A 27754-nucleotide genomic window follows, 5' to 3' on the forward strand; every position below is an offset into this window, starting at 1 on the left:
CCTCCATCCACACCCTCCTTAGCTCTCTGGAGACCAGCTTTTTTCTGGTTGTGTGTCCTAAATTCTTATGCAAGACCCCTGGTCTTTGATTTCTTATATGGTAATGCCGACCCGGTTAGTAGCTTCTTCTGCTCCCAGAATCTGTGAAGTTCTTAGATAACCTTTTTAAACATCAGCATCTTAATATACGGGACGTGTTTGCAGCCTTCTCTGTCAAACACACAAAAAAGACAAACTCCTCCCCCAAAGCTGCTTTGCCTCTCTAATATATTTCAAACCTGAGTAGAGGAATTGGGTTTTAGGTTATAATTTATGGTGGCCTGTGGCCATTCCTTTGCCTCATTTCCTCATTGGTGAGGATGGGGCTTCACATTTTGGTTTCACAGTTAGGAAATAAGTGCAGGCTGTTTTCTGTGAACTAGGAACTAGAAATAGGAAAGTGAGTTGCCTGTAGATGCCCAGAAGGAAGGACTGGGAGAGGGGGAATTCTAAGCATTCATAATGAACTTGTGGTTCACAGAGATGAAAAAAGCCTGAACCCACTGCTTACATCGAACATATTGCCTGTCCTGTCTCTTTTGAAAGGTCACAGATTTTCTGTGCAAAACAAAACAGGACTTTTCTTGATTCGGTGCATTCGGTGAGCATATTGCTTCCTGCCCAGAGCTGCAGTTGAGTACATGTGCAAATCTTGGTGCTTGTTTTCAGCCTTCCATACCAGTTCTTTGCATTTGAAGTTTTGAAGTGAATCAACCCCGGGACTCACTGTAGGTGCTGGGTGTGTGCTTTTTTTTTTTTTTTTTTTTTTTGAGTAGTGTAGCACAAAGGAGGAAGTTAAAATAACTTCTGCATTTTTACAACTGATCTTAATACATACATCCTCAAGTCTAGACTGGCAAAGAATGAGTCCTGGGTGGTTACAAGGTAAATGGTTGTGTGTGCTCAAGTGGAGGCATGCCTTTTAATGCTGGAGGACTTTCACGTTTGTGTATTAAGAACTTGTGACTCCAAAATGTGACACATTATTCAGAACTTTATTTAGTCTTTTTTTTCTGTTTAGAAAACTTTCCTCAGAGAGTGCTTGTAGTCCAAGCACTTCAGTGGTCACTCGGGCTTTCAGGAGCATGAGACAGGGGCAAAAAGTTCCAGGCCATAGTGAGAGCTTGTGTTTTTTAAAAAAAAAAAAAAAAAAAAAAAAAAAAGTGCCAACTGGGTGTGGTGTGCCTGTAATCACAGCACTGGGAGGTGGAAGCAGAGGATAGGCTTGGGTTACTCTGTTGCAAATAAAAAGTTTACGGATTAAAATAAGTTTTTAAGTCTGGAGGACATGAATTGAAATTTCCAAGACATTTTTTTTTTCTTTTTGTAAAGATGCTCACTGTACCAGGTTTAATGTTTATATGTTTTGCCTTATCCTTGGAGATGTGACTTAACACATATGCTCAAAACATTTTGTTTAACAGTGCTTTGAAAATCTTTGAAAAGAGACTAGTGAAGGCAGGACTTTCCTGAGATTGCCTGTTTCTGCAGGGTGTAGTGACACCCTCTTAAAACCCTAGCCCTCAGGAAATAGAGGCAGAAGAATCAACACAACTTGGAGTCCAGCCAGGGGTGGATAGTATAGTAAAAGTGATGGCGGCGCATACCTTTGATCCCAGAGCTCAGGAGTTCGAGGCCAACATGATCTACAGAGGAGTTCCAGGGTAGCCTCTGCACAGAGAAACCCTGTCTTGAAAAAACAAAAACAAACAAACAACAACAAATGTAGTGAGCCTTTTAAAGAGAGCCAGTTAGCAAAGTTAGGGGGGAACTGCTAGAAAAGCTTGTTAGGAGAAGATAACGCCCTTAAAGAGAGGGATGGGCCAGAGGAGAGCCCCCGGAGAGGTGAAAGGCTGTGCTGCTCAGAAAGCAGGGAGGCTCAGCGCTGTGCTGCTCTTTGCACTTCTCAGAACAAATTAATCAGAGAAATTACGTTCACGGTAGCCTTTGCCAGAGTCAGTCTTTCTGTTCTGCAGTGTCCTGTACCACAGCCACTCACTACATGTAGCTTGTTGGATTTAAGTGAAAAGGCGTAGTAAAACCAGAAGTGGCTTCCTGAGCTGCATGAGCTGTGCTGCATTTCTGGGGCTTCGTTGCCACTGTGCTGCATTCGCAGTGTGCATGTCCCTGACTGCAGACAGTCCTGTTGGACAGTGCTCTTCTGCCTGCTGAACATGAAAGCATGAGATAGTTTAGTTGGGGGGGGGGCGTGTTTCAGAACCCCGAGCCTTGCACATGCTAGGTGAGTGCTCCCATCACACTGCCTCCCAGCTCCCATGAGGTGTTCTTCAAAGAAGTTTTGTAGTATATGCGCCAGAGTAAAGTTGCATTAGCTTCCCTTTTCGCCTTTTTACTCTATCTTATTTATTTTTAATGATCTCCTGGGTCATCTTGCTGGATTTTTTCTGCCTGTAGCATCAGAAGAAAGTTTAAACTTGTGCTTGGATGAGAGTTCTGTAAGAAAAACTCTTGGTACACAGCTGGCCACAGCCACCTCGTAATTTAAGGCAATTTTAACAAAGCTTCCCACTTTTCCTTCCCATCACACTGGAGCCTCAGCAGTGGCTTATTGGATCTGTCTGTGTATCTTCACAAAGGGATACAGTAAAGCACCTTCCTGACAGTCTCCACACTATGACTAATGAAAAAGCTATGCCCAACACTGTAAATAATGACCCGACCTACACAGGGCTTATCAGCAGCGCTGCCTTTTCATTTAGGAATTCTTGCCCAGACCACAATTAAAGCAGAAGTAATCTGGAAAATTAATTGAATTCTTTTGTTACTACATAAATACCAAGAGCCTTTTCATCCTCAGGCCTGTCAACTTTGCAGCTATGCAGTCCAGAACCGAGGACATGCTGTCAGAATCGAGCTGCTGTTGATTCCAAGTGCCTTCTGGCTCCTTACCACAGCCTGTGCATATTGTGGGGAGCTACGGTTCTGTGAGGGGGAGAAGAATTCAGTAAGCAAGTAGCGCCGAGTGGGGTGGGCGAGGACTGTGGGAGGGGAAATTTGAGAAAGGAATAAATTAAGTCTTGCTGATCCCTTGTTCTCATTCCCAAATATGCCACATATGTCCTCCGAGAGGCAGGCTGGCTTAAAGAGATTCAGAAATAGGACATTGTTTAGGCCTATAGATGTGGTGGAATGTATTCTCTGACAGTTAGATCTGGTTGATCTTTTTACCAGGCATTATGGTTGATACTCTGCTGCCTGTCCTCTGGTCTCTTTGCATTGTCGTTAGGGTGTGAATTGCCAGAGCCACACAGGACTAGATTGAGGGCTGGGCCTGTCATTTCAGCCATCTTTATTTCCTCAGAATCCTTAGGAAGAGAGAGAGAGGGAGGTGTGTGTGTGTGTGTGTGTGTGTGTGTGTGTGTGTGTGCGTACACATATACATGCAAAGGCCAGAAGAAAAATATTGGGTGTCCTGCTGTATCTATCACTTTTTGCCGCATTCCCTTGAAACAAGGTCTCTTACTGAACCTGGAATAGGCTGAGAGTCAGCAGGCCCCAGTCATCTTGGCTCAGCTGAGGTTGCAGGGTTTTTTTCTGTGGATGCTGGGGATTCTAACTCAGATCCTCTTGGTTGCTCAGCAAGTGCTCTTACCCACGGAGCCATCTCTCCAGCATTTCTGTTGTTCTGAGACTGGGTCTTCCACTGCAGCCCAGACTGTCCTGGGACTATGTCTCATGCTGGCATCAAACTCCTGTGCTCCTGCCTCAGCTTCCTATACATCCTGCCACGCCCAGCTTGTTACACTTTTGTGAGAGTGTGTGTCAACTTTTGTATCTTTTCCCCCTGTATTTTGAGATATGGTTTAGCAAAGAAAAAGACCATTTTTTACCTAATACTGTCTGTTTTGTGGGCTTTGCTCAGAAAGAATAATTGGAACCTTGTAGAGGATTTAAAGAAAGGAATCAAAAATCTTTAGTGAGCACAACAAAATAATTCCTCTAATTCAGGACTTGGAAGAGATAACCAGAGAAGGTCACAAATACCACAGTGGAGAATTGTTTTCAGGGTGCATTTAGGAATTAAAAACTCCGAAGACTCTCATACACAAAAAATGGGGTACTATAGTTGCTAGCAGTACTTACTGTTGACATTCTAGAAGCTTCCTTTAGAAAGTATAGAGCAACCATACCCAGTTTTAAGAAAATATTTGAGTACAAAAGAGATAGCTCATCAGTTTTAAGAGCACTTGCTGTTCTTACAGAGTACAGTTCCAAGCCTACTTCAGGTAGCTCACAGCCACCTGTTAACTCCAGCTCCAAAGGATCTGATGCCCTCTTTTGGCCACTACAGGCACTCAGATACAGTTGTTGTACACTTAGCACAGACACACACTCACACAAATAAAAATAAATCTTTAAAGGACTTTCCTAAGGGATTTAGAGGCTGGAGACGTGGCTCAGCGGTTAAGAAAACTGGGACTATTCTTCCAGAGGACCCAGGTTCAATTCCCAGCACCCACATGGCAGCTGACAACTGTCTTTAACTCCAGTTCCAAGAGATCTGACACCCTCACACAGGCAAAACACCAATGCACATAAAGACAAATAAATATATAAAGAAAAAGAATTGTTTATACTTTATGTGTATGAATGTTACCCTGCATGTATGTATGTGTACCATATACAAGCTTAGTGCCTGTGGAAGTCAGATGTCTGATCCCCTGGAACTGGAGTACAGACAGCGTGAGCCACCATTTATATGCTGGGAACTCAAGTCTTCTGGAAGAGCAGCCAGTGCTCTTTTTTTGGGGGGGAGGGGTTGAGATGGTTTCTCTGTAGGTTTGGAGGCTGTCCTGGAACTCATTCTGTAGACCAGGCTGGCCTCGAACTCACAGAGATCCACCTGCCTCTGCCTCCCGAGTGCTGGGATTACAGGCGTGTGCCACCACCACCACCTGGCTCAGCCAGTGCTCTTAACTGCTGAGCCATCTCTCCTTTTTAAAAATATCTCTTAAAATCAGATGTGGTACCTCATGCCTGTAATCCCAGCACTTGGGAGGCTGAGGTAGGAGAATTGCCATGAGCTTGTGACCAGCCTAGGATACATAAGGACAACCCAGCTTAGGCTACAGAATCTGTCTTTTAAAAAAAAGAAATCAGCCCATCAGAGTGAATTGGGTAATGTTTCAATGTCTTAGGCTGTCCAGTCAATAACCCTGAGGACCATCCAGCTGGCTTGGTCACAAATTCCAGTCATTTTAACAGTCTGATGTTAATGGGAATCCTATTTCTCCTTGGACTGGGTAAATAGTTCCTGATCTTGAAAGCTTCTACAATTCCCCAAACTCTTGCAACCACAGCTTTAGTCTGGTCCTTTCTAAATCCGCCTGGAAGAAAAGCCTAATTTATAGATTGTCTTCTGTAAGTCAGGTACTTGCTGTCCTTTGTTTGTGTGCTTGTGCGAACTCGCACCACCTATATGTTTTAACGCTGCTTCATTTCATTTCAGTATGTGCCTGTGTGACAGATTAGCATTGAAAAAACCCAGGGTTTTAAGAATCCAAGAACAAGCTGGAAGGTGGTGCACACCTTTAATCCCAGCACTGAGGAGGTAGAGGCAGGTGGAGCTCTGAGTTCAAGGCTGGTCTGGTCTTCAAAGTGAGTTCCAGGACCTTGTCTTGAAAAAACCAAACCAAAAATAAATAAATAAATAAATAAATAAAAATAAAAAATCCAGGAGCAGCCTATTAGACTGACTTCTGTGTCTTGGGGGTTGGGGAGCTAGCAGACTGTTGTGCTAAGGACTGATTTCCACCACTGTGATTGCTGAGATTTATCATGTGGCACAAACAGAATATAGTGGTATTTGTGTGGTACATTTTATTAAGATCCTGCCACTCACTGCTGTGAGAACTATAGGAACTATTGTCTCAACATACCTGTAAATTAGTCATGAGGCACTTGTTGGGAAATATAGGGCGTGTGTGTATCATTGCAATTAAGCTTCGTGACAGTCTTGTAATATAGGTCTTTCGTCCCCATTTTGTAAAAGAGGAACTTCAGAGACAGCCACATCTGAGAGAGCTGAACACTCAACTGCAAAGGACTCATTTACATTGTCTGTGCACGTCATGAAATAGTGTGGAGGTCACTTACACAGGACGCAGCACTCACTTTCCACCATGTGACTCCCTCCCATGGATTGAACTCGGCTCCTGAGGTGCCTAGCAGTGCCTAGCAGTGCCTTTACTCACCGAGCCGATTTGCCAGCCCCCGGGACTTGCCTTTTCTTCAAACTTTCTTGAACCTGAAGCTTGAGCAGATAGCAAAACAGTAAATGCTTCATCTTTTTGGTCTATTAAGTGGCCCTTCTATTACCATGATTTTAAACCACAAAGCGGCAGAACAAGCTTGGTGTGTGGTGTGCCCTGTCACCCCAGCTGGTGGGAGGTGAGAGCAGAAGGATCATTCGCAGCTCAGAGCTTCCAGACCTCCAGCTCCTAGATATGTCCTCCTGTTCTTTTTGTTGTTGCTTTTGCTTGTCCAGGACACACACGGTTTCCCTGTGTAGCCCTGGCTGTCCTGGACCTGCTCTGTGACCAGGCTGTCCTCAAACTCAGAGATCCACTTGCCTCTGCCTCCTGAGTGCTGGGATTAAAGGTGTGGGTAGTAAAGAGAGGAACTCTGTCTTTCCTGATTGAGTTCAAGCCTGGGGGTTAAGGGGAAAATAACACCCAAATAACCCCACCCCAGTTAAGTCAGGCAGTATGGTCCCTGGTCCCTGACTCCAGGACTGCTGGGAGCCCCTCTAAGAGGGTATGTTTGCATGCTTCCTCTACGTAGGGCATCGTCTTAGTATTTGATTTAAGTGGGCTTTCTTTTTTTTTTTTTTTTAATTATGTATACTCTTGTGTTTTAGAAGTGAAGGATGGTTTATTGTCATTCTTGCCTTTGTTTCTTGGTTACAGTTTGAAAGTGAATACTTAGGAGCAGTTTAAGCTTTCTCTTGTTTTGGAAGAGGCGTTCATTTGTTGAGTCAGGATCTACCTCCACCTCAGCATTCAGCCACGGATGATTGAGCTCTGACCCTCCTGTAACCACCTCCCAAGTGATAAAATATAATCTAGCCCCACCTCCTTTTTTTATTTGTTGTTGGTTTTTTGAGAGAGATGGTCTCTCTGTATAACCCTGCTAGCCTGTAACTCACTGTTTAGACCAGGTTGGCCTCAAGCTTGTGAGAGTGAACTCTGGCCTCCCAAATGCTGGGAATAGAAACATGAGCTACCATGCTTGGCCTTGTGTCATCACAGTTGAGTGGCTTTGCAGAAGCAGAGTAACCTTGGATGTTCCTATGGGTAGGTTTTTCTCCAACACATATACTTATTAAAAAGATAGTTTAGGGGTTGGGGATTTAGCTCAGTGGTAGAGCGCTTGGCCAGCAAGTGCAAGGCCGGGGGTTCAGTCCTCAGCTCTGGAAAAAAGGAAAGAGAGAGGGGGAGGGGGGAGAAAGAAAGAAAAGATAGTTTGTTTAAGGATGTCATTTAGCCTCTTTATCAGCATTTAACAGTCATAAACTACGTTAGATAGTCCATTATTTCCCAGCAGAGCTGGAAGACATCTTGGTCCTTTCACAAGTGAGGGAGCAAAGAGAAGACATAAAAGATTCATATTCAAGGGCTGGAGAGGTGACTCAGCGGTTCAAAGCACTTGTTGCTCTTGCTGAGGATACGAGTTCAGTTCCCAGCACCTACGTGGCAGCTCACAATTGCCTATAACCCCAGGTCCAGGAGATCTGATGCCCTCTTCCAAGGCTCTTTCTTACACATATATGGTGTACATACCTTCATGTATAAATAAAATATTTTCTAAAAAGAAGATTCTCACTTAAGAGGTCTTGGGCAAGGGGGTAAAATGTGGGAGTGTGGATATTTTGTCTGCTACATGTGAAAGACAAGAATCATTTGAATTAACTCTTAGCAAGCTGTTAAGACAGTAGAGTTTTCTGCCATTGGTATTGAAGAGAAGGATGTAATACAACTTTAATTCACTAAAACATGGAGTAGCTGTTGCATACCAGAAGAGGCTCTTCTAGGCCTGTTTTCCCGTTTGTCTGTAGTAGTTCTGCAATATTGGTGAGATCATTTGTATTCTCCCATTATATGAATGAGATGAGAAAAAGGATATAAGAATTCTTGTTTGTCCCAGAGCATAAGCCTAGAGAAAAAGATAAAATTGGAAAACAGGTGCTTTGACTCTACTTGATTTTTTTCCCATTGTTATTTTGTGCCATACTTCTCAGTATGTAAGACCTGAGATTTAGAACCAAAGCAAGCTTGATGGAGGTATTTTGATGATGTGAGAGAAAAGGAAAGATGCATAGAAAGGATTACAAATGATCTTTAGGATGGAATAGCACTTACTGTTGGTTGATGGCTTCAGATCATCCTTTCACCTCAGACAGTGGAACCATTTGACATGATCATACTTAGCTACTTCCTGTCTTGTATTTTACTTCCGTGGGCACTATCCTATGGGGAGAGGTCTTCACCAGAATGAGCACCAGCTGTGGCAAGCGACTGAACAATAGCTGGAAACAAACGCAAGCTGTTGGTGTCCTTTGTGTAATCTTCCACCTTAAGGAAGTCTAAAGGTTCAGGCCCATGAGAGAATGAATGTGTACTCTCTTCATCTGTAAGCCTTGCGTTTTTATAGAATGCTTCAATTTTAAGTAAAAATCAGGAGCCTTTCCAATTCCCCCTAAAAGAAAGCAACAGTATGATTATTTTTCCCCATTTACATTTGATCTATTTATTCGTGTATATGTGTGGACTTGCATGTCCAGCATGTGTGTGACAACATGAGTCAGCTCTCTCCCTTCACCCTGGGGACCCAACTCAGGTCTCGGGTCATCAGGCCAGCTGGCAAGTGTCCCCGTCCACTAAACCGTTCTATCCTGCAATTATCTTACTGAGGACCTTTCTGTTGTTTTACAGAAACAAACCAGAAGCTGTAGAAGTAACATTTGCAGGTAAGTGTCTTATCTCATCTCCTTTACAAGAGGATGTAGTAGAAAAGAAACCAGTTTTTGGTGGATTGGTCTTTTGCCTGCCTGTTTGTCTGTGCTCCATGTGTGTGTCCCCAGTGCCCAAGGACCAGAACTCCTGGAACTAGAGTTGCAGAATATTATGAGCTGCCATGTGGCCGCTGAGGATTGAACCTGGGTCCTCTGGAAGAACAGCCAGTTCTCCTAAACACTGAGTCAGCTTTCCATCCCTGAAAAGAAAAGTTTTGATTGTCAAGGTTTTTTTTTTTTTTTGAGGCTTTCAAGAAGTATTTCATGTGTTTATAACATTACTAACTGACTGTGGAGTTAGGTAAACTATGTAAAGCTACCTTACTTATCTTAGTGGGTGGGCACTTCATATCTTAGAAGTTTGGGTTTTGTGTTATGCAAAGAACTGTCTTTCTGCTTTGGAAATCTAGTAGCCATCATATAAGTTTGCATAGCATTTGGGAGAGACGAGGTAGGGAGATGCTAGAGCTTGTTTGTCAAGTCAGAGCAGGGGTGCTGCTTCCCATTCCTGGATGGCCAGGCATGGTGGCCCAGTCTGTCATCCCAGCACCCAGGAGGCAGGGGCAGGTCGATTTCTGTCGGTCTGAGGCCAGGTTGGCTTACATAGAGAGTTCCAGGCTAGCCAGAGCTACATAGTGAACCCTGTTTTAAAAAATAATAATAATAATAATTGGCTGCTCATATGTGACCTCAGGGATTTGACAGTTCAGTACAGTCTAGAAAGGCAAGTATTGGTCTAGATGACATGAAAAGACTTGTAGCCTGAGGCGGTTGGTTCCCATCCGTGCCTCCTAGTCACTAGCATTGCCCATTCCTCATGGTTCTTGTGATTCCATGCAAGTTCTCTGCATTCTGACCCTGGGTACCCAGCTTTAGCAGTGATACAGATGAGCTCAGCTCATGTTGTAGCGCAGGAAGAGAGAACCTAAAAAGAGGAGAGGCCTAGAGATTAACAGAGACAAGGTAATCTTCTGTGTTGTTTTGATCTTGTTTAGATCCTAGTTCAAATATTTAAGGTAAGAGTGGTCAAAATTTTTTCAAGACAATAGGTAATAGTTGAATAAGTTACCAGGTGTTTAATATTACAGTAGAATTTTTTTGTTTGAATTTAAGCATGACTGATTGTGGTTATGTTGATGTAAAATGATCTCTATCTCCCAGAGATACATCCTGAAGGATTTATTGATCAAGTGGTGTGTATGGATTTGCTTTGTAGTGAATCAGGGTGGGAGCAGGTATGTTCTGAAAGAAGAAGGGCCATGTGCTGATCAGCGTTAATGCTGCATAGGTGGATGAGTTTGGTTATAGCTCTTTCTCTTGAAAATGTGTCTTAAGGTTATTTTAGCACAAAGTGTGGTTACGGTAAAAATAGCTTTGCAATTTTAAGCAAGACCAAAGAGAGGGCCACTGAGCAATTAATTCCATAGCAGTTTTTCTGTTAGCTTCCCAGTGAAATAAAAATGGACATCATTTACTTGCACGCTCTTGTCACAGGTCTCGTGGCCGGCACTGTGGAAGGTGCTAGGAGATTACTCCCATTCCAGAGTAAGCAGTCTTTCTGCTTTATTCACAGATTTTGATGGCGTCCTTTATCATATTTCAAATCCTAATGGAGACAAAACAAAAGTGATGGTCAGTATTTCTTTGAAATTCTACAAGGAGCTTCAGGCACATGGTGCTGATGAGGTAAGTACCACATTGGTTTCCTTGGGACTCTTACTACTTTTTCTTCATTTTCTGTTGGCCCCTTGCCACCCAGAGAGTGGGCTGAACCACTTTTCCAGATGGAGGCTACTCTACACAGCTAGCCCAGGGCTCCATTTCCCACAGTGATGTGAGAAAAGTGTTTTCCAGATAAGAGTTTGGCTCTTTGTGTGTTTGCTTTTATCTTGGAGAAATAATGATGTTCCCCAACCAAATTTTAAAAGCTTTTTTTTTTTTTTTTTTTTTTTTAAGGTCTCATGTAGTCCAGGTTGGCCTTAAACTTCCTATATGTTTGAGGGAGACCTCAAATTCCTGATCCTTCTGTCTCTACCTTCCAAGTGCTAGGATTGCAGACGTGTACCACCACACTCAACTCAGGATTTATTCTTTTCAGATTATTTGGGCTATCCAGATTTTTAAAAATAATGGAAGCAGAACAGCTAGTCCTCCAGAAATAACAGAGAACAGCTAGTCCTCCAGAAATAACAGAGAATATTTTTTTAACTAGTACAAAAATAGTTATGGTAACCATTAATAAGACAGGTTCTGTTCCATATTTAGAATCTTATCAAGGCAGGCATGTAATTTGTGGCTTATTAAACTTCATCTTCTTGGTTTTCATTTTGAAGATTGAAGCATAAGTAATTGCTTTATAATTTTTTTTTGTTGTTGTTGTTAATATTCTTTATTGCTAACCTTTCCAACCATCTCTTCCTTATAACTACCTTGCGGGGGAGTAAAAAGGGCTGTCTAGGCCTTGTGCCTTGTGCCCTGGCTTTGGGTAGCTAGAGTAGGAGGTTTGGTTCCTGTTGAACTGCAGTTGCTCTGGGGAGAGCCATTTATGGAAGAAAGAAAATGCTGTTACACCAGTGTGTGCACATTGTGGTTGGGTCTCAAAGCAGGAAGTATGACTCAGTTCCTGAATCAGTTTTCAAATATCTTAGTTTTAACAAACTAGGCTCTACCTTATCTGCCACGTGAAGATACAACCATTTCTGTCTCTTTCTGTAAAGTGGTGGCTTTTGAACATCAGATTTCTGTAATGAAAGTTGTTTATCAAGGAATCTAATCCCAAACTTTGTAATTTTTTACTAAAATCAGACTTAGTAAACAGAATACTAAGAACTGTAGGGAGTTGAGTCTTTTACTGTTCAGATGCTTTTGATTTGCTCAAGGAAGAGAAGAAACTCATGGAATGTGAATTAATTTCATCATCATCAGGAGAGGATGGTCTGCAGCTCACAGTCAGACCAGGCTTGAGTTTCTTACTCTTTCCATCCTGTGCTTGGCCTTCTAGTGAGCTCCAGATCACACTGCAGTTTTCATAGCTGCCACACAAGTGGGTAGAGAAAGCAACATTCCCAGTGTGGGAGTGGAGCAAGTAGTCAGTGACTCCCTGGATGGTTAAACAGTGACTAGCCTGGGATAACCCCAGGACGCTGGCTGTTTCACAGGCCCTTTAAAGGCTCAAGTAGGCAGATCTAATAGTTAATTATAATTAGACAGGTCACCTCCATTCTTCTCGATGGTCAGGAAAAGAGGCACAAATTCAAAATTGAATCATGATGGGAAGTGTAAGTGAACAGTGTGGTACAGTGGCACACAGCTGTGAGCCCAGCCATGGAGAGGTGGTGGCAGGAGGATCATGAGTTCAAGGCCAGTGTGGATTACTCGGTGAACTTGGTCTCAAAAAAAAAAAAAGAAAGAACCAACCCAAAAAATAGATGCCAGTGAAATAGCAGAAAAATGTTCAAAGGTTGTGCTAGGAACAGAGATGGGCCTTCAAGATGGTGCAGTGGGTAAAAGCAATTGACGTACAAATCTGATGGCCTGAGGTCAGTCCCTGGAACCATGATGGAAGGAGAAAACTTGACTTCCAAAAGTTGTCTTCTGACCTCCACACTTGGCACAGCACTCACACACATGATAATAGTCATAAATTTAAAAAAAAAATTTTTTTTTGAAAAGAAAGAGCACTGGGTGGCAGTGGCACACGCCTTTAATTCCAGCAACTCAGGAGGCAGAGCCAGGCAGATCTCTGTGAGTTTGAGGCCAGCCTGGTCTACAGAGCAAGATCCAGGTCAGAAACCAAAACTACACAGAGAAACCCTGTCTTGAAAAACAAAAAACAAAAAAGAAAGAGCAAAGGAATTAAAAGTGCTATAAACATGACTCTTGAGTACTTCATAGATTTCAGAATATTCACTTGGTAAAACTAGAGTTAAACTATATTGAAGGGGCTTTGGTTTCCCCCATGTCTGATACCCCCTTTCTTCAAGTACCAATGGTTTAGGATTGTAGCTCAGGGAGCATGCCAATATTCCTTTTTTTTTTTTTTCTTTTACCCCAGACTCTTAGAAGTGTTACGTGGAGCACCTGAAGGTCAAAACTCCATGTGCCACCAACTCTGTGACCTTGAAACCTTCCCTGAAGTTCCTCTTCTGGAAAAGCTCACTTTGCTGTGTGAGCACCACTGAGGAACTCAACCAGACATTTCTTGCTTTTCTCTTTCTCTAAACAAGTGTGATCATGAATTCACACTTTGGGATTCACACTTTACCAAATTCTGTAGATGAGATTTCTAAAGTGATCAAGTATAGAAATATTAGGAAATTATTCAGTGAATTATTTCCACGTCTTTACTTAAGACCTTTTTTTTTCCCCCCTTGACTTAAGATATTTCTAAAGAATATTTGAGGGGCTGCCCCTAGAGGATATAGCTTCATGAGGAAGTGTTTACTGAGCATGGACAAGCCCTAGGTTTGGTCTCTGGCATTACCAAGAAAAGGAATGGGTTGGCAGTGAAGGGCCTTATTAACCTTTGATGTTTTTTTTGGTTTTTGTTTTAGGATTTTCAGATGGAACATAAGCATGGTTTATTGTTAGTTTTTGTTTATTCTAATGCTATCTAGAAAGTTCATTAAATATAAAATGAAAAAGAACTTTTATACACCTTTGGACAGTCACTGAACATATACAGGGTTGTTTTGACTCTGAATACAGCAGTAAGCCTAACAGGTTCTCCATTATGGAGCTGGACCCTAGTGCCTAACTACTAAAACTCTATTTTTCTATTCTTTTTTAAAATTAAGTTGTCTTGTGTGTATGAGTATTTTGTCTGCATATATATCTTGTGTACCACATGCAAGGAGAAAGCCTTAAGGTCCCCTGGAACTGGAGGTATAGAAGGTTGTGAGCTGCCATGTGTGTGCTGGGGGAATTGAACTGGGCTCCTCTGGAAGAACAACCAGTGCTCTTAACAACTGAGCTGTCTCTCCAATGGCATGTGTAACTCTTAACCAACAAGACAAAAGTTTGTTTTGCCTTTGTAATTTGATAACAGTGTAGCTGATACTTGGTGATATTGTAGACTATTAAAGGGTTATTTGTGGTAAGCGTTAGAACTTGACTGGATGCCTATAGACAGAACCTGTGTCTTCCTGGACACATACCTAGAATCCCCGAACTTGGGAGGTGGAGACAGGAAGACCATCCTCAACTACATAATAAATTACAAACCAGCGTGGTCTGCATGATCCCTTACCTCCATAAAAGGGAAGCCCTGTTTCTTTCTACACTGCTGGGCTTTGAGTGTATTTTTTTACCATCTGTGGAGCAATGGTGTCCCCCTCTCTCTCTAAGTTTTTAGTGAAAGTTAGTAAGTGAGTCTAGTCTAGGATTTTGTGTTTTGGGGCTTTACTTCTGTTTTATTTTTAGAGGTTTGAGACTTTTTACTTTTGGTTTTGAAACAGTCTCCTGCGTAGCCCAGGCTGATCTCAAACTAGAGATCCTTCTGCTCCAGCCTTCTGAGTGTTGAGATTACAAGCATGGACAAACTTACCCAGCCCCATGTCTATATCCAACCGTTGAACATATTAAGTCCACTAAGCCCTGAAAAGCTTCTCAGATTGCTCATGATTTTACTACATACTTTGTTTCTGTCTCTAGATGTATCCTTTTCCATTACTTAATATGTTCCTTACATACTTGTGAGCTTGGTTCTTGCCTAAGTAAGATGTCAGTTGAGGGAGAGTTCACCAGGTAGAGAAAAATGAGGGGGTAAAGGGGCTTTTGTTTGTGCTCAGCTTCCAAAAGCTGGAGTATAGTCAGCAGAGTAAGGTGTTGGGTGGGGAAATCCAGTTCGCTAGGACACCATTGTGTGGGCACACAGATATTACTAGCCGACTGAGATTCTGTTATCCATTGTCCTTGGCATTAAAGCCAGCTACAAGCTAAGTCATTTTAAAGCATAAAAGATAAACCCCTGACAGAAGCCAGTGCCCAGAGATTGGTTTTTATCTCTTCATTCACCTACGTTAGAGTTTCAGCCTTTGCTTAGTTGATAATTGATGTAATCTCTTATCATACCTGCATCTCTACTCTCAAAGAGGAAAGACTTGAGTGCAGTGTAGAATCTGGAAAGAGTAAAAATGGGAAGGGTGTAGTCAGGTTCGAGAGACAACACCTGAACCAACCTTGGGATTGTAATCCAATTCTATAAGAGGTCTGTTTTATCACTCAGTGAATTCACTTCCCCTCTAGTTCATCACCCACCAAATGAAAATTAAGCATATTGGTTTAAGAAGAGTTTTTCACAAGTACTGTGTGTTTCAAAAATAATGAAATTACCATGGGTTTTGGATTAACTTTTTTTTTTCCTTCTCCAGTTATTAAAGAGAGTATACGGGAGTTTCTTGGTAAACCCAGAATCAGGTATGTAGAATGCTATCAGCTGTGGGATGATGGCAAAGTACCATGTCCTGTTTGTATCAGGCCTTTTTTAAGCTAAATTTTCATTCTATAAACTACGTCTGCAGGAGCCCAGTTCTTGAGTCAGCTCCCTCTGTAGCTGTTAATCAGTGAGATACAGAATGGCTTAAGAGTTGGTAGGCATGTTATTATTAACACCCCAAATGATTCTTCTAATCTTTTAGCAGAAGAGCCTCCTTGTGTGAGCAAGTGCCCTTTGAGCAAGTCATTAAATGCTCAGTTTGTAAAGCAATTGTCTCAAAGTATGAGGGCCTAAGTTTGAACACCAGTACCTAATTAAAAAATAATGTACAGTTGCAATCCCAGTCCTGGGAAGATCACAAGTGATCAGTCTAGTCTAATTGGTGAGTCCTAGATCCCAATGAGAGATTCCTTTTCAAAATACAGGATGGTTAAGAACACTGGTTGCTCTTCCAGGAGATCCAGGTTCAATTCTCAGCACCAACATGGCAATTCACTAGCATTTATAACTTTGTAAATTAAAAGAAAAACCAGTGATAGGCTGGTCAGTGGTGGCACACCTTTAATCCCAGCACTTGGAAGACAAAGGCTGGTGGATCTCTGTGAGTTTAAGGCCAGCCTAGTCTATAGAGCGAGATGCAGGACAGGCATCAAAACTACACAAAGAAACCCTGTCTTGAAAAAACAAAAAACAAAAAAAATGATTGCTTTTAAAATTTTTGTTTTAAAAACATAAAAAATAAGATGGACACTCCTGAGGAGACACCCCAGATTGCACCCTAGTTTCCATTCATATACATACACAGACAAGTAAATGGACAAACATTGGTTCCCACTCAACCTCTGGTAACACTAGTGTAAATAACCATGTAAAAGTAGCATCTTATGTTTATCAGCTTATTTAGGCAGTTTTAGAAAGTGTATCCAGCCACATGAGATTGATTGTTTTTGTTTTTATTTTTTGGAAAGTATTATTGTGTGTGTGTATGGGTAGTGTGCATACCATGCTTATGGAAGCCAGAGGACAGCTTATGGTCAGTTCTCCCCTTTCGCCTGTACAGAGGTTCTGGGATGAACTGAAGCTAACACAGGGTTTAGAGCAAACACTTTCCCTTCAGCTGTCTCACTGGCCCTTGATTGTTACTTTGCATCCTCAGTGTGTTCTGTTCCTATCTGAAGTCTCACTTGAGGTCAGGCATCAGCTATAACTTCACTTTTTATGTGGACTCTGAGAAACAGCAAACTTCAACTCCTTGTTGTTGTTTTTCAGATTTCCCAAAATTGAATAGTTGTTATTATTATTATTATTAACATGACAGAAATGAAGATTTCAATAGCCTATGCTCTCAAAGAGGTAAATAGGGAAAATAGGGCCTAAGGAATAACTTTATAATAAAAATATAAAGGCTATAGATACTTGGGAATGGGAGATCCATATGGTTCTGGTAACATATTCCCATTAGTTACTGTTTTTAAATGATCCCCAGTGATTTAAAGGTATTCTTGAGAAAACATGTATAGACTTTGGAGTACTGTTAATGACTTGATTAGCCCTTTTCCTGCCATTCATAGAAGGAGGTAGAGTAGCTTAGTGGTCAGTAGACGTGATTCTCAGTCCCCATTCTGCCCTGCTTATTGACCTTGTCTACAAATTCTGTATCTGTTTTAGAGATAGTTTTGTTATGTAGCCCAGGCTGTCCTGGAAGTCAAGACACCTCCCTCGGTGCTGCATTGTAGGCCTGCCCCACCATGCCTAACTTAAATACTGTGCTTGGTGAATCTCTTCCACCACCACCCCAGACACCCGACAGATGAGGGCATTGTAGAGACTGGACAGTTTTCCAAGGCCACACGGTGAGGCCAGAATTTAGACCCACTTCTGATGGAGAGCAGTGTATCTGTGTGTCCTGCTGTCGTCAACCAGGCACTGCTTCTCTGAACCATTTTTCCATTCTAAACAAGGATAGTGTATCTGTAATTTGTCCTGACATCTTCAAAGAAGTAAAATTCTGAAAACACTGAAAATACATAGTCATTCAGATAGACACTATTTATTGGGGAAGGATGTGTGTGAGGAGCAGATTTCTACCTTGCCCCTCTCACAAAGGGTTTGCAGTGGTGTAAGGGGATCAGATTTTATTCCCAGAAAGCTTGCACCTGCTTGCTGACCATGTAGGTGTGTATTCACCATTGGAGAAAATATGTGACTTGTGCAGCTAGGGTCAGATAGTCCCCTTTCACAACTGTCTCTAGGACCCTAAGGTTCCAGATTATTACTTCTTCCCATCACATATTTATAACTTCATCTTTGATACTCCTTGGGATTTATTAACTAGCTATAAATATTTACATAATGTGGTATGGAGTAGATAGAGATGAAAGTGCCTCTACACTGTTTACTTGGGAGATACAGGTTTGATGTGGCTTTTGTTGGTTGGTTTTTCATATAACTCATGGGTGGTTTTCTCCTCCCACCAGGATACAATGTTTCTTTGCTATATGACCTTGAAAATCTGCCTGCATCCAAGGATTCTATTGTGCATCAGGCTGGCATGTTGAAGCGAAATTGTTTTGCCTCTGTCTTTGAGAAATACTTTCAGTTCCAAGAAGAGGGCAAAGAAGGAGAGAACAGAGCAGTTATCCATTACCGGGATGATGAGACCATGTAAGTGTGGACTTCAGCTCCGGCCTGAGGGTGGCCTCCATATGACACTGACTGAGATACAGTGTCAACCAGATGAAAAGAAATCCTGTAAGGCACTGCTTTTAGGAGATTTTTTGTTTTTATTTTTTAGGCTTACTTATTATTTTATGTGTGTTTGTATTTTATGGTTGTGAGCTGCTTTGTAGGATGGGAATTGAACCCATATCCTCTGGAAGAGCAGCTAGTACCTTTAACCAGTGAGCCATCTTAGCCAAGGCACTACTTTTTTTAGTGCTTTTAAAGTTTCCCGCCAGGCGGTGGTGGCACACGCCTGTAATCCCAGCACTTGGGAGGCAGAGACAGGTGGATCTCTGTGCGTTCCAGGCCAGCCTGGGCTACAGAGGGAGATCCAGGAAAGGCTTAAAACTACACAGAGAAACCCTGTCTCAGAAAGAAAAAAAAAAAGTTTCCCATGGGCTGAGGAGATACTCAGTCCTTCGCAGTACTTACTACTTTTCAGAGGATTTGGGTTCAATTCTCAGTCCACATGACAACTCATAATCTTCTGTGACTCCAATCCAGGGCAGCTGACTGCCTCTTTGGGTACCAGGCACACATGCACAGGTATACATACAGACAAAACACCTGTACATATTAAATATATACATTAAAAATTTAAAGATGGCCAAATAATCAGGCACCAGAGGTTGAGCATTGATGCTGTTGTTGCAACTCTAAGTTATCTGTGTATTATGCACAGATCCTATCATATATAAAGAAACTTTATAAATGATATTCTAAAAATCACTAACATAAAATACCATGTTGTGCCTTATATACAAGATAAACAATCTAATTTTGTTAATTCCACTTCCTTCCTGGGAATGCATTTACTGCCCTGACTTTTGACTGTAAGTACTAGTCTCTGGCACACCTTTGTTTTATTGAGTTGTAGACTTTAGACTTTATCCTTCTACTGCACTTGCAGATAAAGTTAGTGACAATCTTCTGATGCTGTACTTACTTACATTCCTGAGTTTGTTTCCCTCAGGTATGTTGAATCTAAAAAAGACAGAGTCACAGTAGTCTTCAGCACAGTGTTTAAGGATGACGACGATGTGGTCATCGGAAAGGTCTTCATGCAGGTATGGAGCAAAAGTCTTCAAGGGAAATTGTGCTGTAGATAGTTAAATCTTTACTGTGTGCATAGCTACCATATGGGATAGGGTTGTATGTAGCTCAGTGGTAGAGCATTTGCTTAATATGTACAAGATTCCTGGTTCAATCCCCAGTACCTGAGAAGATGGTAACAGAACATACATGTATGCCATAGCATAGGAAAGACAAAGTTCCATTAACATTGGAACTTGAAGATGTAATGAACAACCGTGTCTTGATTTGCTTCGTTGTTGCCATGATAAAACACTGGCCAAAAGCATCTTGGAGAGGAAAGGGTTTGTTTCACCTTAGACTTCCAGATCACAGTTCATCACTGAAGGAAGTCCAGGAGCTCAAGAACCTGAAAGCAGGAACTAAAGCAGAAACCCTGGAGGAGTGCTCGTTGCTGGCTTGTTCTCCACGGCTTGCTTGGCTTGCTTCCTTATACAACCCAGGACCACCTGCCCAGGGGTGGCACCATTCAGTGAGCTGGATCCTCACGTCAATCATTAATCAGAGAAATGCCCCACAGACATGCCTCTACGACAGTCCAATGGAGGCAGCTCCCCAGTTGAGGTCCCTCTTCTCACATATGTCTAGGTTTGTATCAAGTTGACAAAAACTAACCAGCATGGTCCCCTACCAAATTTCCGTGAATGTTCTATTTCTTCTGGATGGTTCTAGCCTTTTGTAGACAGAGCAGAAGGGAGAATTAATTTCGACTGAATATTAACTATCCTTCCTGTGACAGACTTCTTGATCTAAAGTGTGGTCTCATTTCCTTATCTCTTGGTCTGCTCTTGGCTTGGTTTAGGCCCTGTGTCTTTTCAGAATGGTGAATAATGAAATCCAAAGGGGGAGATAACATAGAGTAGGCGGAGTCGTGGCCTGATGGTAGGAGAGCCTTGCCGCAATTGGACTGAGTCACTATGGATTGCCTCCTGCTGGGAAGAGTAATGGACTTAGAAGAGCATTTTGTCGTTGGGACTCTGGCGTAGTGGGACTCAGCATATTGTAGACTCACTGTGGCTGTGTCATTTTGTCTGTTGGCCAGTCATTTACTGGCTCTCGGACACAAGAGTTTATTGATCAGGAGGTATTCAGGGTGCTGCCTTCTGAGGTGGGTCAACATTCAAAATGTAATACAAAGTTTTAATACATTTTTCAATTCCCTGGCAGAATGATGAGTGTTGTTTTGTTTTGTTTTTTAAATTCTGAAGTAGCCAGGCTTGTGGCCCAGCCTCTAACCCAACCACTTAGAAGTGTGAGACAGGAGGATTGCTGCAAGATGGCCTGGGCTACAGAGTAAGACCTTGCCTCAATTTTTTTTTTTTCTTTAAAAAAAAATTTTAAAGCAGAATCTTTTTTTTTTTTTTTTTTTTTCAAAATAGACTTGAAAGAGAGCTATGCTTATCCAAGTGAGGCTTTGTGTACAAGCCTTCTCCCTAGCCAGGAACAATTTCAGAATGCTGTCCTCATTGATGGCTTTGTGTTGGGACTGACTAATCAGAGGCTCTAGTTTGAGAATCCCTTTGCCAGAAAGTGAAATGGTGACAATTTGGCGTCTGGTAGTACTGGGCTTCATGAGGAAAAAGGGCATGTATACGTGACTCTTAAAAGTAAGCCCTGGACAGACACCCCATAATATTTTTCTGCAGAATCAATGGGAATTAAATGCAGTAGTTAAGAAATTGGACTAAATCTAGGCTAGCAAACTAATTTTAAAAGCTGTGCAGTATAAATTTAGATTTGGCTGATTTGGGGATTTTGTGTGTGTATTTTTTTTTTTTTAAAGTTTTGTTGTACTTTGTTCCAGGAATATCCCAACTTATTCTTATGCTTTAGACAAATCTTACCTCCTAGAGTTTACTGCAGGTGTGCTCTGTAGGATTTTTTTGAGGCTCTTTTTTTGTGGAGGGGGTATTAGACAATTCCTTCAAAGTGCATGTGGCAAGACACTTATCCAAATGGAAAGACAAACCTATTGTAGTGGTTTTTGTTTTTTGTTTTTGTTTGTTTGTTGTTCCGACAGTGTTTCTAATTGATGAGTGTCCCGTGATGTGCAGTCCAAGTGCTGTGTAGGACTCTCAAAGCCAGATCAGAGGCTAGGATGATTTACTCTGAATAACCATAGAGACCAAAGTAAATCACCTGAAATTTTTCCAGTATCCAGGAAAAGTTAGTTTTGTTTGGCTTTTCTTTTTTCCTTTTTTGCTTAGTTCCTATTTTGCCTGTTCTTAAAACATGCAGCCCAGGCTAGCCCAGAACTCAGTGTTTACTGGGCTGTCTTCACAGTGGGAGCAGTTCCTTTTCCCTGCTTCCCATGTGCTAGAATTACAGGGCCGGCTACCACAGCTAGCACATGCTTAAGGTACACACCATGGGGCTGGAGAGATGGCTCAGTGGTTAAGAGCACTGGCTGCTCTTCCAAAGGACCCAGGTTCAATTACAGCATCCACATGGCAGCTCACAACTGTCCGTAACTGCAGTTCCAGGGGACCTGACACCCATGGCAAAACACCAATGCACGTAAAATAAAACTAAACAAATGAAAGAAACTACATTAAAAAAGAATGTTCTAGGACAATACACACTGGAACTCAAAAGGAAAAGAAAAGGTACACACCATGTTGTAGTGGATCCAGTAAGAAAAGCCTGGACCAGTTCACTTTCGGAATTTGCATGTCCTTCCTGCGCGTGGCCACGCTGATCTTCCCTGGATAGTCCAGTGTTAGTGTGTGCACACTCAGGTAGCACTTCTGTTTTTACTGCCTCGCTGTGCAGCCTAGTCTTACTCCCGCTTTCTGGATGCCCAACTTGACTTACACCATGATATAGCATCCTAACTGATTTAAGATGCTATATTATATACAGTTTATCCCTAGGATAAATTGTTCTTTGTTGAAAGAAAAAAACAGTGCATGGGCTTATCAGGTAAAGGTCACTTGCCACCAAGCTCAGTGGCCTGATTTGAGTTCCACATCAAGGTCCACCTAGTGGAAGGAAAGAAGTAACTTTTTTTTTTTTTTTTTTTTTGGTGGAGCTGAGGATCGAACCCAGGGCCTTATGCTTGCTAGGCAAGCACTCTACCACTGAGCTAAATCCCCAACCCCAAGAAGTAACTTCTTAAAGTTGCCCTCTGACCTCCACACACGTGCAGTGGCACAGATGTTCACATACATGCAGAGTAAATGAAATTCATAAATACTATTTTATTTTTATTTATTTATTTTTGTGTTTTTGAGACAGGATTTCTCTGTGTAGTTTTGGTGCCTGTCCTGGATCTCGCTCTGTAAATCAGGCTGACCTCAAACTCAGAGATCCACCTGTCTCTGCCTCCCAAATGCTGGGATCAAAGGTGTAGCTTAAATTTTTTTTAAAAAAAGAAATAGTATCCTGGTGTTCAGCAGACATCCTCCCAGAAAGAAATAAAACAAACAGTCTGGTAGGTTTCTGTGTGACAGATAATAATGAAGACAAGGGGTCTGTTGGGAGGGGCTGCTTGCTGTTGCTATTTTAAGAGAGAGCAAGGAGAAGCAAAGACATCAAGTTGTCTAAAGGTTATTTCCTGCTGTAGAAATAGTGTTGATCAAATCTCTTGGGGATGGGGAGAAGGAGGAAGAGAAAGCGGCTTATGTAGCCAAGGATGATCTTGAATTCTTTGGGTTTTGTTTGTTTGTTTGTTTGTTTGTTTTTTATCTGTTTTGTTTTGTTCTTTGTGGAAGGTTTTTTTTGAGACAGAGTCTTACTGTATAGCCCTGGCTGACCTGGAAAACTCTATACGTAGACCAGGCTGGCCTCAAATTCAGAGAATCTGCCCACCCTGCCTCCTGAGTGCTGGAATTAAAGGCTTGCACCATCACATCAGGCTGATTGTATATTCTTTATCTTCTTTCAAGTGCTGGCTTTATAGGCATGTACCCAGTCTCCAAGTATCTTTCCTTTGGAGAACAAGGTATGTTGGGAAGGGAGCTAACCTAACACATAGAAACCCTTTCTCTTCTCCATAACCCTTTAACAGCCACGCAGAAGCAGTGTATAAAACAAACAGAATCCCACATGATCTGTATTTTGCTTAGGACTTGATAATCAGTGTTAGGGTTTTATTGCTGTAAAGACACCCTGACAACACAGCTCTTATAAAGGAAAACATTTAATTGGAGCTAGCTTACAGTTCAGAGGTTTAGTCCATTATCATCATGATGGGAGGCATGGTGGCAGGCAGGTACACATGGTGTTGCAGAGGTAGCTGAGAGTTCTGTATCTGTATCAGGCATCCGAAGAGAGAGTAGTGAGCCACTAGACCTGGCTTGAGCTTCTGAAACTCCAAAGCCCACTCCAGTGACACACTCCTCCAGCAAGGCCACACCCACTCCCAATAGTGCCTCTTCCTATGGGCCTTTGGGGGCCATTTTCATTCAAACCACCACACTGGGCTCTTCCTCCTTGGAAATAGAAACAGTCCCTGCCCTCCCCTCTCATTACAGTGCTTCTGCATCAGCAGGGGCAGGGGTGTTTTCTTTCACTCAGCAGGACTGTGCTGTCTTTGAAGGACAGGAGAACCTGAAGTACAGCAGGAGCTTTGGCCTAAGGAACTCAGCCTGGCAGGGAAGCCGGATGCTGGAAAGAATAGTGAAGTATCATAGAAATGCTTGCAAAGACGAGATAGTCCTCCCAGAGCAGCAGTTGTCCCGACTGCTGGAGGCCTGTTGGTTAAGGCGGTGGCGCTCATGGCTGGCAATGCTGACAGAGGAGAGTGCTAGAGGGAAGAGCCATAGTTACCTTTTAGAGCTTTATTGGGAGAGGGGGGTGGGGGGAGAGAGGAGAAGAGAGAGAGAGAGAGAGAGAGAGCGCGCGCGCAAGCGCGAGCAGGAGCGAGAAAAGGGACGCACAGAGGGCCTGCCCGCTTTTTTTAGGCTGGGACATGGCAGGCTGATGATGTAATTAAGGACAGAATCCTTACAAGGCTGACTATAGAAAAGGTGGTGTGTGAGCAGCAAGAGCCAGCCACACTTCAGATTATAAGGCTATGTGACCATGCTCTTAAGTGTCTTAACCCTGACACTGTCCTTAGCTTCGTGCACCTGCCGTGTTTCAGAAGACCCACTCAGTCTCCCCTTTGGAGTGAGTCTTTTGAAGGGAGGGGTTTCTAGGGAGTGAATTCAGGACCTTTCATGTGTTGTTGTCATTGCTGGGAACTAGGAGAGAGATGTCCTGTTCACTCATCTGTTTGTATAGGAGTGCATGAGGGTGGGCCTGAGGATGAGTGTAGGAGGAATGGCCTCTTTTTTTTTAAATACTCTAGGTTTTTTTTGTTTTTCGAGACAGGGTTTCTCTGTGTAGCTTTGCACCTTTCCTGGATCTCACTCTGTAGACCAGGCTGGCCTCGAACTCAACAGAGATCCGCCTGCCTCTGCCTCCCAAGTGCTGGGATCAAAGGCAAGTGCAGCCACCACCGCCCAGCTTAGTCCCTTTTTTTGGTAGTTTGGTGAGCACTGTGCTTTTGTTAAGGATCATGAGCTCTTTTTGAGGAGGAGGTTGTTTAGTTTGTTGTTGTTGTTGTTGTCTTTGGTTTTTCAAGACAGGGTTTCTCTGTGTCGTTTTTTGGCACCTGTCCTGGAACTCGCTCTGTAAACCAGGCTGTCCTCGAACTCACAGAGATCCGCTTGGCTCTTCCGAGTGCTGGGATTAAAGGTGTGTGCCGCTGCTGCCCACCCCCACCCCTGGTTTGTTTTTTTTTGTTTTTCTTTCTTTCTTTCTTTCTTTCTTCCTTTCCTTCTTTCTTTCTTTCCTTCTTTCCTTCTTTCTTTCTGTCTGTCTGTCTGTCTTTCTGTCTGTCTGTCTGTCTGTCTCCAGAGCTGAGGACCGAACCCAGCTCTACCACTGAGGTAAATATCCAACCCCCTGGTTTGGTATTTTGATATAGACTCTTCTGTAGCCTTGAACTACCAGAGAACGACCCTGAACTCTTGATCCTTTTGCCTCTGCCTTTCAAGTTCAAGTTCTGAGATTATGAGATGTGCCACTGCTCCTGGCTTACTAGAGTTTTGTTAGGGTTTGTTCTTGCTGGGGCAGGAGGGGTTGGGAGAAGGTCTTTCCATGTAAACCATGCTAGACTTCACTTAATTCTCCTGCCTTACCCTCTTAAGATAACAGCTTCTTTCAGTCTGTCTCCTTTAGCCCCCAAGGCAGGGTTAAATTTGCTTTAGAATTTTGATTGATGATTCTAAATAATAACAGGTAAAGATCTCATAATTAAACAGTACAAAGGCCCAACACCCAGTAAAAGCATGGCATTCATGAAACTGGAAGTAAAAGATCAGGTGTGGGGGCTGGAGAGATGGCTCAGAGGTTAAGAACACTGACTGTTCTTCCAGAGGTCCTGAGTTCAATTCCCAGCAACCACATGGTGGCTCATAACCATCTGTAATGAGATCTGGCGCCCTCTTCTGACTTACAGGGATACATGCAAACAGAACACTATATACATGATAAATAAATAAATATTTTTTTTTAATGGGGGGGGGGTTGGGGATTTAGCTCAGTGGTAGAGTGCCTGCCCAGCAAGTGCAAGGCCCTGGGTTTGATCCTCAGCTCAAAAAAAAAAAAAAAAGGAGAAAAAAAAAAAAGATCAGGTGTGGGTGTGCAGAGATCGTAGAGACCGACAATCAGGAGTAAAACTCATCAGCTGGAGAGAGAGCTCAGCCCTCAGAGGCAAGGCTCACAACCAGAAGTCCTCTGTCTGTTTAGTGAGTTTAAACCAGCCTAGCTACATGAAGCCTGTCTCAGGTGAGGGTAAGGGGCCACGGGCAGGGAGAAGGCAAGGAAGAAACTGCAAGGCCCTGGGATCCAAGGGAGCCGGGGAAATTGTTCAGTTTGTAAAGAGTTTTCCCTGTGTGTATAGAATCTAAAACTCCAGGGGAGCTGCAGAGATGGCTCAGAGGTTAAGAGCACTGACTGCTCTTCCAGAGGTCCTGAGTTCAATTCCCAGCAACCACATGGTGGTTCACAACCATCTATAGGATGTGATGCCCTCTTCTGGCATGTAGGTATACATGCAGAGCACTCATACATAAAATAGAAATGAATAAAAAAAATTTAAAAAAAAAAAGAATTCAGAACTCCAGCTACAGCCTGGTACTAGTCACAATGAACAGTCACATTATATACAGCGAGTAGTAAGCAGCAGTGCTTATCTGAAGTTTGGTGGTGTTTTCTGGAGTGGTCTTCCCACTCTGCCCTGATTGGCCTTGAACTCAAGTTGGTCCTCTTGCCATGTTAGACCAAATGAAGCCAAAGAGGAAAGGGCTTGCACCGTGGCACTTTGTATCATGGGCTGAAGATGTGGTCTGTTTGGTGCTCTGTAGTCTCCCTGTTGAACCTGGAGTGCAGTGGAAGCTACTGGCACTTGTAGGTGAGGCGGGTTTTTTATTGTTGTTTGGTTTGGTTCGGGTTTTCAAGACAGGGTTTTTCTGTAACAGCTCTGCCTGAACTCACTTTGTAGACCAGGCTAGCCTCAAACTCACAGAAATCTGCCTGCCTGTACCTACTGATTGCTGGGATTAAAGGCGAATGCCACCTCAGCCGGCCATGTAGCTGAGGTTTGACAGTTCATTTTAGTTATCAGACTGTGAAGGTCTGAGCACACGGTATGTAAAGTGCCACTCAACTCATGAATTTTCTCTTGCTGTGTCTCCACAGGAGTTCAAAGAAGGACGGAGAGCCAGCCACACAGCCCCCCAGGTCCTCTTTAGCCACAGGGAACCTCCTCTAGAGCTGAAAGACACAGATGCTGCCGTGGGTGACAACATCGGCTACATCACCTTCGGTGAGGCTGGAGAGGTAGTTCAGTGGTAGAGTGCTTGCCTAGACACACATGGCCCTGAGTTCAGTCCTCTCAGCACTGCAGAGAACAACCCAAAGCCTTCCATCAGCAAGTGGAGCTGCCTCTCTTTCACATGCAGAATGCCTAGATCCGGACAGCCTTAGCTAACTGTGTTAGTGCAGACGCAGGCATACCGGCATGTTTGTGTTGCCTCTTCTGTGCTGTGACAGGAGTGTCACAGTGCTGGTCACAAAGCAGGCTCTGGGTGCTATTTTGCTTCAGTAATCATTTCTTGTTTCTTTGTGTTCTTCTTAAGTGGTAAGGGCTCTGGTGTCAGAAGTTAGGGACAGGCCATGTCAGCGTGGCTTGGCAGCTGAATAGAGTTCTCTGTCATGTGGCAATGTGGTAGTTTTTGCTTCTAACACCTGAGCTCAGCTGTGACTGGCTGAGTCTTCTTTTCCACTGAAGATACCCAGCTTACTCATGTCAGCCCTGTGAGCTGGCTGATGATGACAGCTGACAGCCCATTTCCTGCTGCAAGCTGCGGGACTGTCTCCTTGGGTTCACCTTTAACTAAAGATGTGTTGTAGCTGGGTGTTGCTGATGACTACATTTTTCT

General features: G+C 42.9%; 1 protein-coding gene across 2 annotated transcripts in view; it reads left to right on the forward strand.

Moving 5' to 3' along the window:
- The window catches only part of Arpc2 (actin related protein 2/3 complex subunit 2), a 33920-nt gene that overhangs the window by 1038 nt on the left and 5128 nt on the right, over window positions 1-27754 (forward strand). For both annotated transcript variants that reach the window (XM_036173499.1, XM_036173500.1), the window contains 6 exons: window positions 8994-9028; window positions 10647-10759; window positions 15445-15490; window positions 17987-18173; window positions 19204-19297; window positions 27012-27138. In XM_036173499.1, the coding sequence (XP_036029392.1) occupies window positions 8994-9028; window positions 10647-10759; window positions 15445-15490; window positions 17987-18173; window positions 19204-19297; window positions 27012-27138 (602 nt within the window). The remainder of the gene's footprint in view (window positions 1-8993; window positions 9029-10646; window positions 10760-15444; window positions 15491-17986; window positions 18174-19203; window positions 19298-27011; window positions 27139-27754) is intronic.

The sequence above is a fragment of the Onychomys torridus genome, chromosome 23 (genome assembly GCF_903995425.1).
Source record: "Onychomys torridus chromosome 23, mOncTor1.1, whole genome shotgun sequence".
Classification (NCBI taxonomy): Eukaryota; Metazoa; Chordata; class Mammalia; order Rodentia; family Cricetidae; genus Onychomys; species Onychomys torridus.